Source organism: Myotis lucifugus, unplaced genomic scaffold, assembly GCF_000147115.1.
Source record: "Myotis lucifugus unplaced genomic scaffold, Myoluc2.0 scaffold_16, whole genome shotgun sequence".
NCBI classification, from domain to species: domain Eukaryota; kingdom Metazoa; phylum Chordata; class Mammalia; order Chiroptera; family Vespertilionidae; genus Myotis; species Myotis lucifugus.
In genome coordinates this window covers 1,071,406-1,084,072 of record NW_005871064.1, presented here as the reverse complement: position 1 = coordinate 1,084,072, position 12,667 = coordinate 1,071,406, and the positions used below count along the sequence as shown (strand labels likewise).

Genomic DNA, 12,667 nt, shown 5'->3' with positions numbered 1-12,667 from the left:
TAATTAAGTCATTTAAAAATCTAAGCATCAAATTTTTAAAAAATCTTTATTGATTTCAGAGAGGAAGGGAGAGGGAGAGAGAGATAGAAACATCAATGACGAGAGAATCATTGATCGGCTGCCTCCTGCATGCCCCCTCCTGGGGATTGAGCCTGCATAGGCATGTACCCTTGATCGGAATTGAACCCGGGACCCTTCAGCCCACAGGCCGACCCTCTATCCACTGAGCCAAACCAGCTAGGGCTAAGAACCAAATTTTAATTATGTGCATTGAATCTTTGACTTAATTGGAGCAATTCCATCTTTCCCAAGTAATTGAATCTACTTTGTAAACTGTGTTCTAATGTCTTTTTCTTTTCTTTTCTTTTTTTAAGGTTATCCTGAATACTCATGTTTAACAATTTGCCTTGTGACATTAGCCAGTGTTTTTCACTGCCTCCAAAATATCAAAATTGCTCTGGAAATTGGAGATATACTTGATTTAAAAGAAATAACTTTAACAAATGGACAATATGTCTATTACAAATACACCAACAAGTAATGATGCCTGTCTGAGCATTGTACATAGCTTGATGTGCCATAGACAAGGTGGAGAGAGTGAAACATTTGCAAAAAGAGCAATTGAAAGTTTGGTAAAGAAGCTGAAGGAGAAAAAAGATGAATTGGATTCGTTAATAACAGCCATTACTACAAATGGAGCTCATCCTAGTAAATGTGTTACCATACAGAGAACATTGGATGGAAGGCTTCAGGTTAGTCTTGTACTTGAGCTTTCATATATCTTCTGTAGTGGCAGATTAAAAAAGAAATTCTTGTTTCCTTTCAGTTACTTTGGGATACTTTAATTCTTGCCCCATCTCTTTAGATATTACACATCCTGTACCAATACCCACTATGGGAATATATGGAAGAATATGTATTCCATATAATAAAGACATATTTTAAAAATTGTTTAATATTCTGACTAAAAAGTTAAATGTAGAAAATTTGGAACATAAAAATAAAAGGCAGAAGAAAACCCATGCCTTTAGCATTTTGGTATTCATTCTTGTTGCTTTTTTATGTTTTTTTCCTTTTTGGTATTATATGCACATTTTTGAAACCCGAGTTATACTTGTTCTTTTTTTTAAAAATAATTTAGAAATCTGATAATGTATGTTTGGTACTTTTATATTAAAAAAATCTAGAAGAATTCAAGGATATCTTTAAAACTTAAGTTAAAAAGCTTATATTTGACAAATTTTCTTTACCTTTTGTTTTAACTGGTCATATTTTTTCATGTAGAACTACATACTATATCTCCAGTCCTTAATATTTTTAAAGAAACATGTCATTAGATTTAACATTTTTAAAAAAATATATTTTATTGATTTTTTACAGAGAGGAAGGGAGAGAGAGAGAGAGTCAGAAACATCAATGAGAGAGAAACATCGATCAGCTGACTCCTGCACATCCCCCACTGGGGATGTGCCCGCAACCCAGGTACATGCCCTTGACCGGAATCGACCCTGGGACCCTTCAGTCCGCAGGCCGACGCTCTATCCACTGAGCCAAACCGGTTTCGGCATTAACATTTTTATTTCTAGATTTTAGGCATAATTTCCACAACAAAGCCATAGTTTTTTTGCATTTTAAAAACCTAGCACAGGTTTGAAATCATACCTAAGCTCACTGCTTTGTGACCATAGCCAAGTAAGTTATTTTGAGCTTTAGTTTTCTCTTTTTTTTTTTTTAACATCGATGAGAGAGAAACATCGATTCAGCTGCTTCCTGCACACTCCCTACTGGGGATGTGCCCCCAACCAAGGTACATGCCCTTGACCGGAATCGAACCTGGGACCCTTCAGTCCGCAGGCCGACGCTCTATCCACTGAGCCAAACCGGTCAGGGCTAGTTTTCTCTTTTATGAAATGGAGATTAAAATACTGACTTTATAGGATTGTAAGGATTAAATGAGAACACGTATAAAGTGCCTTGTATAATGTACGATGCATAACTGATGCTCAAAAATGGTTGTTTCTTTTTCCTAGGTGGCTGGCCGTAAAGGATTTCCTCATGTGATCTATGCCCGTCTCTGGAGGTGGCCTGATCTTCACAAAAATGAACTAAAACATGTTAAATATTGTCAGTATGCATTTGACTTAAAGTGTGATAGTGTCTGTGTGAATCCATATCACTATGAACGAGTTGTATCACCTGGAATTGGTAAGTAAACTTTGCTTTTTTCCTTAGAAGCACAAAGGGAAAACATCTCAGTAGTGTTTTAATTTTTCTAAGTTAAATTATAAATTTGGAGGTGGCCCAGGACTTCCAACTAACGTTAAAGAATCAGACATTTTTAATGAAATATAAATATTTAAATTTCAACTTTGGAACACACTTGTATTTTGATTGCTAAAACGAAATAGTTGGTATTTTGCCCATTTAGAATATTGTTTTGGAAAATAAGATGGAAAGCATGATAGAGTTGAATATTTCATGTATTATGATAGCATTTATTCTTGAAATGGTTCATGAAGTTTTGACTTTGGCTTATATTTACATTTAATAGTTTAAAATATAATGGAAAATATTTTCATGGTAATGATTAATGTTTCATTTTCTTTCCCCCTTTTAAAAATGAAGATCTCTCAGGATTAACATTGCAGAGTAATGGTAAGTAACCTGTTTCTTGTATCTTTCTCTATTTTTTTTTATTCAGTCCCCTCTATTTTTCATTTACTTAGAAATGTGTATACTGGTTCATTTACAAGAAAAAGTCTTGCCCCTTTGGAAATGTAGGTTTTGGGGGTTGCATGCATCAGCATTTAAAACTGGATTTAAATAAGCTGTTGGTGCTTTTATTTGAAATGCTGTTTATGAATTAAAGTAGTCTAAAAATATAATAGGGGGATCATAAAACATACAAAGGAAGAATATTTTTGAATCGGTTAAAACTGGTTATTTTGGAAGAAAATCTAACAGAAGTGGGTTTAAATGGGTATAAATACCTGTAATGTTTGGTAATTTGGAATCTTGTATAATATTAAAAAATACCAGTATTCTAATTTTTTTCATTTCAGCCTAACTTATTTTTATGAATGATAGGTAAATTTAAGAATGATTTAAAACTACATATATTAATATTTTTTTCAGTCTTGTTACATTTTGAGTAAATTAAGCAAGGACACTTTAAAGCAGTGGTTCTCAACCTTCTGGCCCTTTAAATACAGTTCCTCGTGTTGTGACCCAACCATAAAATTATTTTCGTTGCTACTTCATAACTGTAATGTTGCTACTATTATGAATCGTAATGTAAATATCTGATATGCAGGATGATCTTAGGCAACCCCTGTGAAAGGGTGTTCGACCACCAAAGTGGTCGCGACCCACAGGTTGAGAACCGCTGCTTTAAAGTATATGCTGATCACAGATGATCTAGTCCTATTTTTAAAAGGAGAAGGTGTTTTGAGGTGGGGAAATGCAACAAATGGGTGTGTGTGTTCTTTGTGTGTTTTTTTAGTGTAATATGTGAGAACAGAGATCTGTTAAAACATTAGCTCTGTTATTTAGAACATGTTAATCAACTCAAAATTCTAAGAACTAATTAATTTGCAGAGAAACTCTGATGAAGAGCCACTGTCACCTTAAAAAGGTGTGCCATTGTTCTGGGGGGAAGTTAGTGGCTCAGTACCTCTTCTGTTGCAGAATCTTAGAGGTGGGTCAGAAATATCTTCTGACCTTAAACAAAATTTAGGAAGACCATGCAAGTCCACTTGTTTTTATTCTCCACTTTTCTTTTGTGCCATTAGTAACAGAAGAATACTCTAGTGCCCTTGGTACTTGCTAATGGTTATTAGGTTTCTTCAAACAATTGGTTGATAATAGAAGCTGTTGTGATGGTCTAGGAAGGGACCCAGATTGGTTAAAGCCCTGTCGCCATAGATATTGATACCATGTCACTTCCCATCGTCACCATTCTCCATCTATGTTTTTTGGAGAATTAAAGCATTTAGCTCAAGGGGTGTTAGGGGCTGGGAAACTGTAGTGATAGCTACATTAGAATCTCCTTGGGGGGTGTTTATGAGGGGTACCAGTTCTGAAGACTCTTCACACTCTCCCTATCCTAAAATACTGCTGTTATTGAGTACCATTATTTGGGTTGGATTTCTAGAAGGGAATTTCAGTTTGACTTAGCATTTAGGATTTTTCTGTCTGGTCCTAAACCTTTAGGGATATTCAGTATACTTTACTTTCAAAGACTATGTTACATAATAATTCTAGATCCTGGAATTGGATAGCTATCAGATCTGACTCATACTTCTACCATGTGTGAAATTAGCAAAAAGATATAGCTCAGTGCTCAATCTCAATTTGGTCTCATCTGGATAAATAGTTTCCCCAGCCATTTGGCTTTTATCTGCCTCATGTTATATATTTAAGGTGATTATTATTTCTAAGTTAACTAAGGAGTATCTCTTCAAAACCATTGTTGGGATATAGTCTAGCTTCAAATTTCAAGGGGTCAGTCAAATTGATTGATAAAATATATCTGATGCCACTACCTCTAAATAAATAGCTTTTGCTGATAAAGTAGTATGCTTTTCAAATATTATAAAAAACTCTGAATTATTTACACTATTATTTTAGGTATTATTATAAGATTTTTTTCTAAGAATAGAAGCTTATAAGATTTTAAAATATGCTTTATTTTCTATATAGCTCCACCAAGTATGTTGGTGAAGGATGAATATGTACATGACTTTGAGGGACAGCCATCATTATCCACTGAAGGGCATTCAATTCAAACCATCCAGCATCCACCAAGTAATCGTGCATCGACGGAGACATACAGCGCCCCAGCTCTGCTAGCTCCATCTGAGTCTAATGCTACCAGCACCACCAACTTTCCCAACATTCCTGTGGCTTCCACAAGTGAGTTGTAGAATCAGATGTAGTCAGCAAGTTGAATTTCCTTAACCATTGAATATTTACACTTGGAGGGAAACTCCAAGTAAGTAATAATTAAAAGTACTATGGTATCTATTTTAAAATATGTCTTTATTAATTTCAGAGAGAGGAAGGGGGAGGGAGAGAGTGAGAAACATCAGTGATGAGAGAGAATCATTGATGGGCTGCCTTCTGCACACCCCCTACTGAGGATCAGGCCCGCAATGGGCATGTGCCTTGACCAGGAATCAAACCATGACCTCCTGGTTCATAGGTCATTGCTCAACCACTGAACCATACTGGCTGGGCTGTACTATGGTATCTTTCATTGGTAAATAAGTATTAAATAGGTTGTTGGGAAAATATGGTTTGTAGTTTATTTAAATATTTTTATGTTGATGTATCAGTCAAGTTAGGTAATGACTGATTATAATATTGATTTAAATTAGTGGTCTAATTTGTACTTTATCTACTGTTATATGCAGAAGTAAGAAGCTTCTTGAGCTTTCAGATACTTTTTAGAGAAATAGTTAAGTAGTTAACAAGTTGTTTTAAACCAACATGTTTGTAAAAATCTATGGTAATGGAATTGCGAGCTTTCCTTTAATCAGTGTTCTTCTTTTGATTTATCTGGCAGACTATTGCTTTATAATAGTCATCTCAGTCTCCTATTGTGCAAACTTAGAAGAAGGGATCTTGACAGACTAATATTCCTCAAGATAAATGTTAAGTATTTTAGTCACTTTTGAAATAAAGCTAAATTCTACATAAGCTAACACTGTGTTTTTTCAAGTAAGAAGTGTATTTCAAAAAGGTTTTTCCCATAATAGAGGTGCCACCTTCTCTGGCACAGGGCTATTAGGTTCAACTTTTCTTGGGGCCTGATCAAGGCAATAATCACTTGGTTTTGTTACTGCTGTTATTTATTTTTACAGTCACAAATGACTGGACAATTTGCTGCTTGGAATAGTTTTGTAAAATTAATCACAGAGCAGGTTGTTGGCATGTATATGTTATTTGCACCTGGTTGCTAAGGAGATTGTATCTAAGTCCACATCAGCACTAGATGTTAATAGATTTGGACTGATACTTTGTTGGTCCCTACCAAAGGGAGCATTATTCTGTTTACTTTACTATCAGATCAGATTCAATATATAAATTTGATCTTTGGAATAAATGGAGAACTGATTTATATAATTGAGTTTTTGAGTAAAGCATACCAACTTTCCCCCTCTTTAATTCATTTCATATCTTAAAAGCAGTATCTTTTGGATTTGCTACATGAGATGACTACTTAGATATAGTGTTTATGTGAAAACGTGAGGATATAACCACTTGGTGTTTCTGTTCTTATATATACTAGAGGCCCGGTGCACAAAAATTTGTGCACTCGGCGGGGGGTCCCTCAGCCCGGCCTGCGCCCATTTGCAGTCCATGACCCCTTGGGGGATGTCCACCTGTCGACTTAGGCCCACTCCCCAGGGGATCAGGCCTAAGCTTGCAGTCAGACACCCTTCAGGCAGCCAGGGAGCCCTCGGGGGATGTCCGACTAAAGGCTTAGGCCCCCAAGGGAGCTGTGATGAAGAAGCTGGGGTGACAGAGGAGCCACGCTGTCCCGCCCCGCTGCCCTGGGTCGGGTCGCACACGGGACACCCGGACGGCGGCTGGGCAGGCTGGCGGATTGCTGCTGCCCCGCCCAGCCACCCCGGGTTGGGTTGCACACGGGATGCCCGGATGGCGGCCAGGCGGGCCGGCCGATCGCTGCTGCACCGCCTGGCCGCCTCGGGTCAGGTCTCACACAGGACGCCCGCCGCCCGGGTTGCAGATAGCAGGCCTGGATGGCGGCAGACAGGTGGGATGGCTCTGTCCCACCCAACCGCCCCGGGTGGCAAATAGCAGGCCCGGATGGCGGCGGGGCAGGTGGGATGGCGCTGACCCGCCCTGCCTGCAGTATGCAAATTAGCCATCTTTGTTGGCGGTTAATTTGCATACCATGCTGCGTAGCGAAGGTACGGTCAATTACCATGTTTGTCTATTATTAGACAGGATACACACACACACACACACACACACACACACACACACACACACACTAGAGGCCCGGTGCATGAATTCGTGCACATTCGAAATAAATTAATTAGAAGGTGGCCAGTGGGGCAGGACTGGGCGAGATGGGCTGGACACACCCTGGAGCCAACCTCCCATGGTCCCTCCCTGGCTAGCAGCACCTGGGGCAGTGCCGGGGCTTGAAGGGCATTAGTGGAGTGAGCAGGGTCCCTCCGGCAGGTGGGGTCCCTCAGCCTGGCCTGCAGGGATCAGGCTGAAATCAGCAGTCCGACATCCCCTGAGGGGTCCTGGAGTGTGAGAGGGCAATCTATAAAGTTGCTGTTGCTCGGCAGCTCCTGTGTTGAGTGTCTGCCCCCTGGTGGTCAGTGCGCGTCATACCTACTGGCTGGTCAGCTGGTCACTTAGCCTTTTTATATATATATATATTTGTTTGTTTTTAATGATTTCAGAGAAGAAGGGAGAGGGAGAGGTAGAAACATCAGTGATGAGAGAGAACCATTGATTGGTTGCCTCCTGTATGCCCCACAGTGGGATTGAGCCCGCAACCTAGGCATATGCCCTGACTGGGAATTGAATCATGACCTCCTGGTTTATAGGTTGACATTCAGCCACTGAGCCACACCGGCCAGGCTATCTACTCTTTATTTACCAGTTTGGGAACATAGTTGACAAAGAGAATGGGCAGTGATGGAGAAATAAAGAATGTACATTACAGCATAGATTAGTGCTAGAGCACAGATACTAACCTCTTGATAGTATCTGGAGGTTGAAATTGTGAGCCTTTGTTGATGCCTGCTAAAGTAACTTCATTTTAAATGGGCTGAGTCCTATGAAGATTAGACAAGTAATAATTACAAAATTTCAGTGCTTTACAAATGAGACAAAGAGTTGACTTAATGCTTGCTTGAAGAAATCAAGTTTTTTTCCCACTAAAAAAAAAAAAAGGCCTTAAAAATGTAGGCCAGTAAGCCATCATAGAATGGCTTTTAATTGGATAGAAGTCAGAGGAAGCTTAGTCTTCTTTGTTACATACAGAGAAGGCAACTAGTTTCCTGTAATTTCAGGAGTGTGCTAATGTTCTTGGAAAGAGATGATTCTTGATTTTTAAAAGTACATGAAAAAATTTCAAAGAAGATTGATAGTCTGATAGTTTTTTTTAAGACTAGCAATCATACTATAACAAACAGTGGAGCTTGAAAAAAATTTTTTTTAATTTTCTCACCTTATCCATCACATTTCATTTAAAATATTTGCCTGATCTGCTTTTCTTCTATCAAACCCTAGCATTCTATTATTACCAGTATCAGAGCTGATAATAATGAACTTTCCAGTCTTCAACATTTACTTAAGCCTGGACTTTTGGAGTTCTAATCAAAAAGGTTCAGAGCTGAATGGAGTGGCTGGGGTGAGCTGATATGCTTCTGAAGAAGTTAGTGTGGTAGCCTAGACATATAGTGGGATTTTTCTGGCATTTGAAGAATATTGTGAAGAAATAGGCCACTAAAATTAGCTAGCCATTACTTAAGATAGAATGATTTTGAACTTCTTCAAGTTAAGATTTGCCTTTGTAGAGGACTTTAGGATTTTTTATTTGATAGGCCATGAATGAGTTCATTTTTTGCTCATTTTTATAGTTGTGACTATCATGTAATTTGGTCCTTCAGTTACTGTATAAAACCATAGGATTGCATCTATAAATGTGCCATCTTAATGTCTTCTTGTTCCTCTAGGTCAGCCTGCCAGTATACTGGCAGGCAGCCATAGTGAAGGATTGTTGCAGATAGCTTCAGGGCCTCAGCCAGGACAGCAGCAGAATGGATTTACTGGTCAGCCAGCTACTTACCATCATAGTATGTACATGCTTTTTAAAATATTTTAAGTAGTTGAGAAGTAGGCAGACTTTATAAAAACAAATTAATCCATGTGGGCCTTAATTTTTAGACAGCACTACCACCTGGACTGGAAGTAGGACTGCACCATACACACCTAATTTGCCTCACCACCAAAACGGCCATCTTCAGCACCACCCGCCTATGCCGCCCCATCCCGGACATTACTGTAAGCTCTTGTTTTTGTTGTAAGGGCCTTTTCTTTTTGAGGACTTCGTTTTTTTCCATTTAAAAAATGTTTTTACATCTTTTGTTAATTTTACAATTTAGTTTTATTAAATGATTAGAGTTTTTCAGTATTTTTGGTAAACATTTTTTATTACTGTGTTATCATACCTTTGTTTTAGAAGAGTAATGTTTACTAAATACATTTATTTTTCCATTGCTAATGTTTCATTAACACCACATTGATTTCCATTCATTTGTTTGTTTGCTTTGTGCATGTTCTTAGATCTCATGTGTATCTGTATATCCACCCCATGTTGATTGAAACCCTTTGAGTGTCAAGATCTCAAGGTTTCCCTCACTGTAGTATTTAGCATACCATAGACACTCTGATGTCGAACCTATCATTGCATCTGCAGGCATGATTGGGAGGGATACCCTACTGATTAATCATAGCTTGTAGTTTCAGGCAGAATAGGAACTTTGTTCTTTTGGCTTAGTAAAATTAATAGTATAAATCTTTCATATATATTAAATCTTTTTCCCTCTTATATAAGGTTAATAGTCCCAAAGAAAACTTAAAAAAAAAAATAGAAGTGTATAAATAAGAATCCTGCTACCCAGAGATACCACTTGTAATACTTTGTCATGTTTTCCTTCCAGTCATATAAATGGGTATATATAAATTTGGGGGGAGGAGGAGATCATATTGTGTATATTGTTATATCCTGTTTTTTTTTCAGTTATGTTATTTTTTGATATCTTAAGAGAATATAATTTTTAATGGCTGCTGAGCCACCATAGTGGTTAAGGGTGCTGAATTTGGACCCTTAACTGGCTGTGTGACCATTGGCAAGTTATTTAATCTCTCTAAGCCTTAAGGGTAACAGTAGTAATTAGTAGTATCTAACCCAATGTTATAAGAAATAAATGTAATAATTCATGTGAGATGTTTAGCACAATGTCTTAACACTTAATAATCTCTCAATTATGTTAGCTACTGTTCCATTATGGAAATAGCCTTAATTTAATAAGCCATAAACACTTGTTTTTAGAATGGACCTAACAATTTGAGTTATTATTACATATTACATTATAAATTATATTGTATTACATGTTACATGAATAATTTATAATTTACATTAAGTTTTGCATGTACAACTATTGTAAATTGCTTAACAGCACTAGTGCATATAGCACTAAATGTTAGCTATTAAATATCTATAAAAGTAATTCAAGAGTATTTGCTTATTATAATTATGAAGTAATCTAAATTAAGCTTTTAAGTTCTTAGACATTGCAGAAACTTGATCCAAAAAGCTCTTAAGGTATGATAGTTATATTTAAATAAGGTATATCAAAAATTTTAATATTAGTGAACTTTTAATAAATAAAATTGGGATTTCTATTATCTTTTCTTTAGGGCCAGTTCACAATGAGCTTGCATTCCAGCCTCCCATTTCCAATCATCCTGGTAAGTGTATTTTAAAATTGATTCCCTATAATTAGATTTTCTTTATGGTAATAGAAAAACACACACAAACACACATATGCGGGTTTTAATGTAATACAGAGTTATTTAAGGTTTAGATAAATACAGTTCTCATAGCATTAGTTAATAGTTTACGAGTAACCATTATAGTCACACACAAATTGTCTATATATATATTTTTAACTGTCTCTGAAAGAAAAGATAAGAGCTGTCTTCAGCTAAAATGTAAAATACCAAAATGCTGGTTTTAGCATTGAATACATAAATATGCAGCAGAAGAAACTGGGTTTCAAATAGAACACAATGTAAAATTGTCACTTAAAAAGCTATGGAAGCCCTGGCTGGTTTTGCTCAGTGGATAGAGCATCAGCCTGTGGACTGAAAGGTCCCAGGTTTGATTTCGGTCAAGGGCACATGCCCAGGTTGTAGACTCAATCCCCAGTAGGGGGCATGCAGGAGGAAACCAATCAATAATTTTCTCATCATTGATGTTTCTATCTCCCTCTCCCTTCCTCTCTGATTAAAAATAATAATAAAATTTTTTTAAAAAGCTAGGGAAGGATCTGAAGTAGATCCTGAAAAGAAAAATAAGTCACTGTATCTGTCTTAGAAGATTTAGGAATCTCTGGCTAATTGAAATGTAGAAACGGATTAAATTATGCTCAAAAGAGAGCATAGCTAAGTAGATTTTCTCAGTTCATAGTTTGAATGTAACTTCTTAAATTATAGAAGAAATAAAACAAAGTTTAGAAATAAAATACTGAAGGCTTCTTAACATAAACATAGGATTTTGATTTTTCTTTCCTGTATCCCTTCATAACTGTTTTTCTTTCATAAAAAGATGCAAAGTATATCATTTTAACTCATCCCCTTAATTTTCACCCTAATTTTAAAAATGTTTTATTATAAAGAATTTCAAACATACAACAAATACCAGAATAATATGGGAGATCCCTCCCTCATTGTACTCATCCCTCAGTTTTAGCTATTAACAATTAATGGCCAATCTTGCTTCATTCATACCCCCCCGCCCCCACTTCTCATTCATACCCTTATCTATTATTCTGAAGAAAATCCTATATAGCCATCTTATTTATTTATTTATTTATTTATTTATTTATTATAGATTTTTATTGATTTCAGAAAGGAAGGAAGAGGGAGAGAGATATAGAAATGTCAGTGATGAGAGAGAATCATCCATCAGCTGCCTCCTGCACACCCCCTACTGGGGATTGAGCCCGCAACCCAGGCATGTGCCCCGACCTGGAATTGAACCATGACTTCCTAGTTCATAGGTCAGTGTTCAACCACTGAGCCACGCTGGTGGGGCTATGGTCATTTTATATGTGAACTAGAGGCGTGGTGCACGAAATTCGTGCACCGGGGTGGGGGGGTGGGGTCCCCTCAGCCCAGCCTGCACCCTCTCCAATCCGGGACCCCTTGGGGATGTCGAACATCCCTGTCACAATCCTGGACCGCTGGCTCCAAACTGCTCACCTGCCTGCCTGGTCACCCCTAACTGCCCCTTCTGCTGGCCTGGTTGCCCCCAACTGCCCCCCTCTGCCAGCCTGGTTGCTCCTAACTGCCCCCATGCTGGCCTGGTCACCCCTCACGCAGCCTGCTCTGTTCAGTCGTATGGTCGTCCCTCACTAACCCCCCTACTGGCCTGGTCATAGGCAGCCATATTGTGAGGGTGTGAGGGTTAATCTTTATTATATAGGATACTTTAGTACATATTTCTAAAAAAAATTTTAAAAAATATTACTATAGTTACCATGATTAATTTAAAGGATAACATATATACTTTCTCAAATAGATCTGTATAATTTTCTTAAACAATGTTTTATTATTTATTATTTATGTTGGTTCCATTTATTCATCTGGCTGTTAAACAAAACATTGAGGGTAAGATCTTGATGCTTATAACTCTTCATTTTAAGAGATTTGAAGAATTTCTGGACCAGAAGGCCAAATTGATTTAAACATTAGAGTATGAGAAGCACTTTTACCATGCTCACCAGCAGTGTGATAGTTTAATAAACTTTGTGCTGATTTAGGATGCAAATAATATTTATTTTGATTTGGAGAAAAATTCTGATTCAAAAAATGTTCAGAAACATTTTTT

General features: G+C 37.4%; 1 protein-coding gene across 4 annotated transcripts in view; it reads left to right on the top strand.

Annotated features, from left to right (window-relative positions):
* The first annotated feature begins 374 nt into the window (after nucleotides 1-374).
* Nucleotides 375-12,667, top strand: part of SMAD4 (SMAD family member 4) — a 43,979-nt gene continuing 31,686 nt past the window's right edge. For all 4 annotated transcript variants that reach the window (XR_002828304.1, XR_002828305.1, XM_023750815.1 and 1 more), the window contains exons 1-7: nucleotides 375-752; nucleotides 2,031-2,205; nucleotides 2,626-2,655; nucleotides 4,702-4,914; nucleotides 8,727-8,846; nucleotides 8,938-9,054; nucleotides 10,474-10,524. Coding sequence is in view for 2 of the 4 variants with exons in the window: in XM_023750815.1 (XP_023606583.1) it covers nucleotides 504-752; nucleotides 2,031-2,205; nucleotides 2,626-2,655; nucleotides 4,702-4,914; nucleotides 8,727-8,846; nucleotides 8,938-9,054; nucleotides 10,474-10,524 (955 nt within the window). In the remaining 2 variants the exon portion in view is untranslated. The remainder of the gene's footprint in view (nucleotides 753-2,030; nucleotides 2,206-2,625; nucleotides 2,656-4,701; nucleotides 4,915-8,726; nucleotides 8,847-8,937; nucleotides 9,055-10,473; nucleotides 10,525-12,667) is intronic.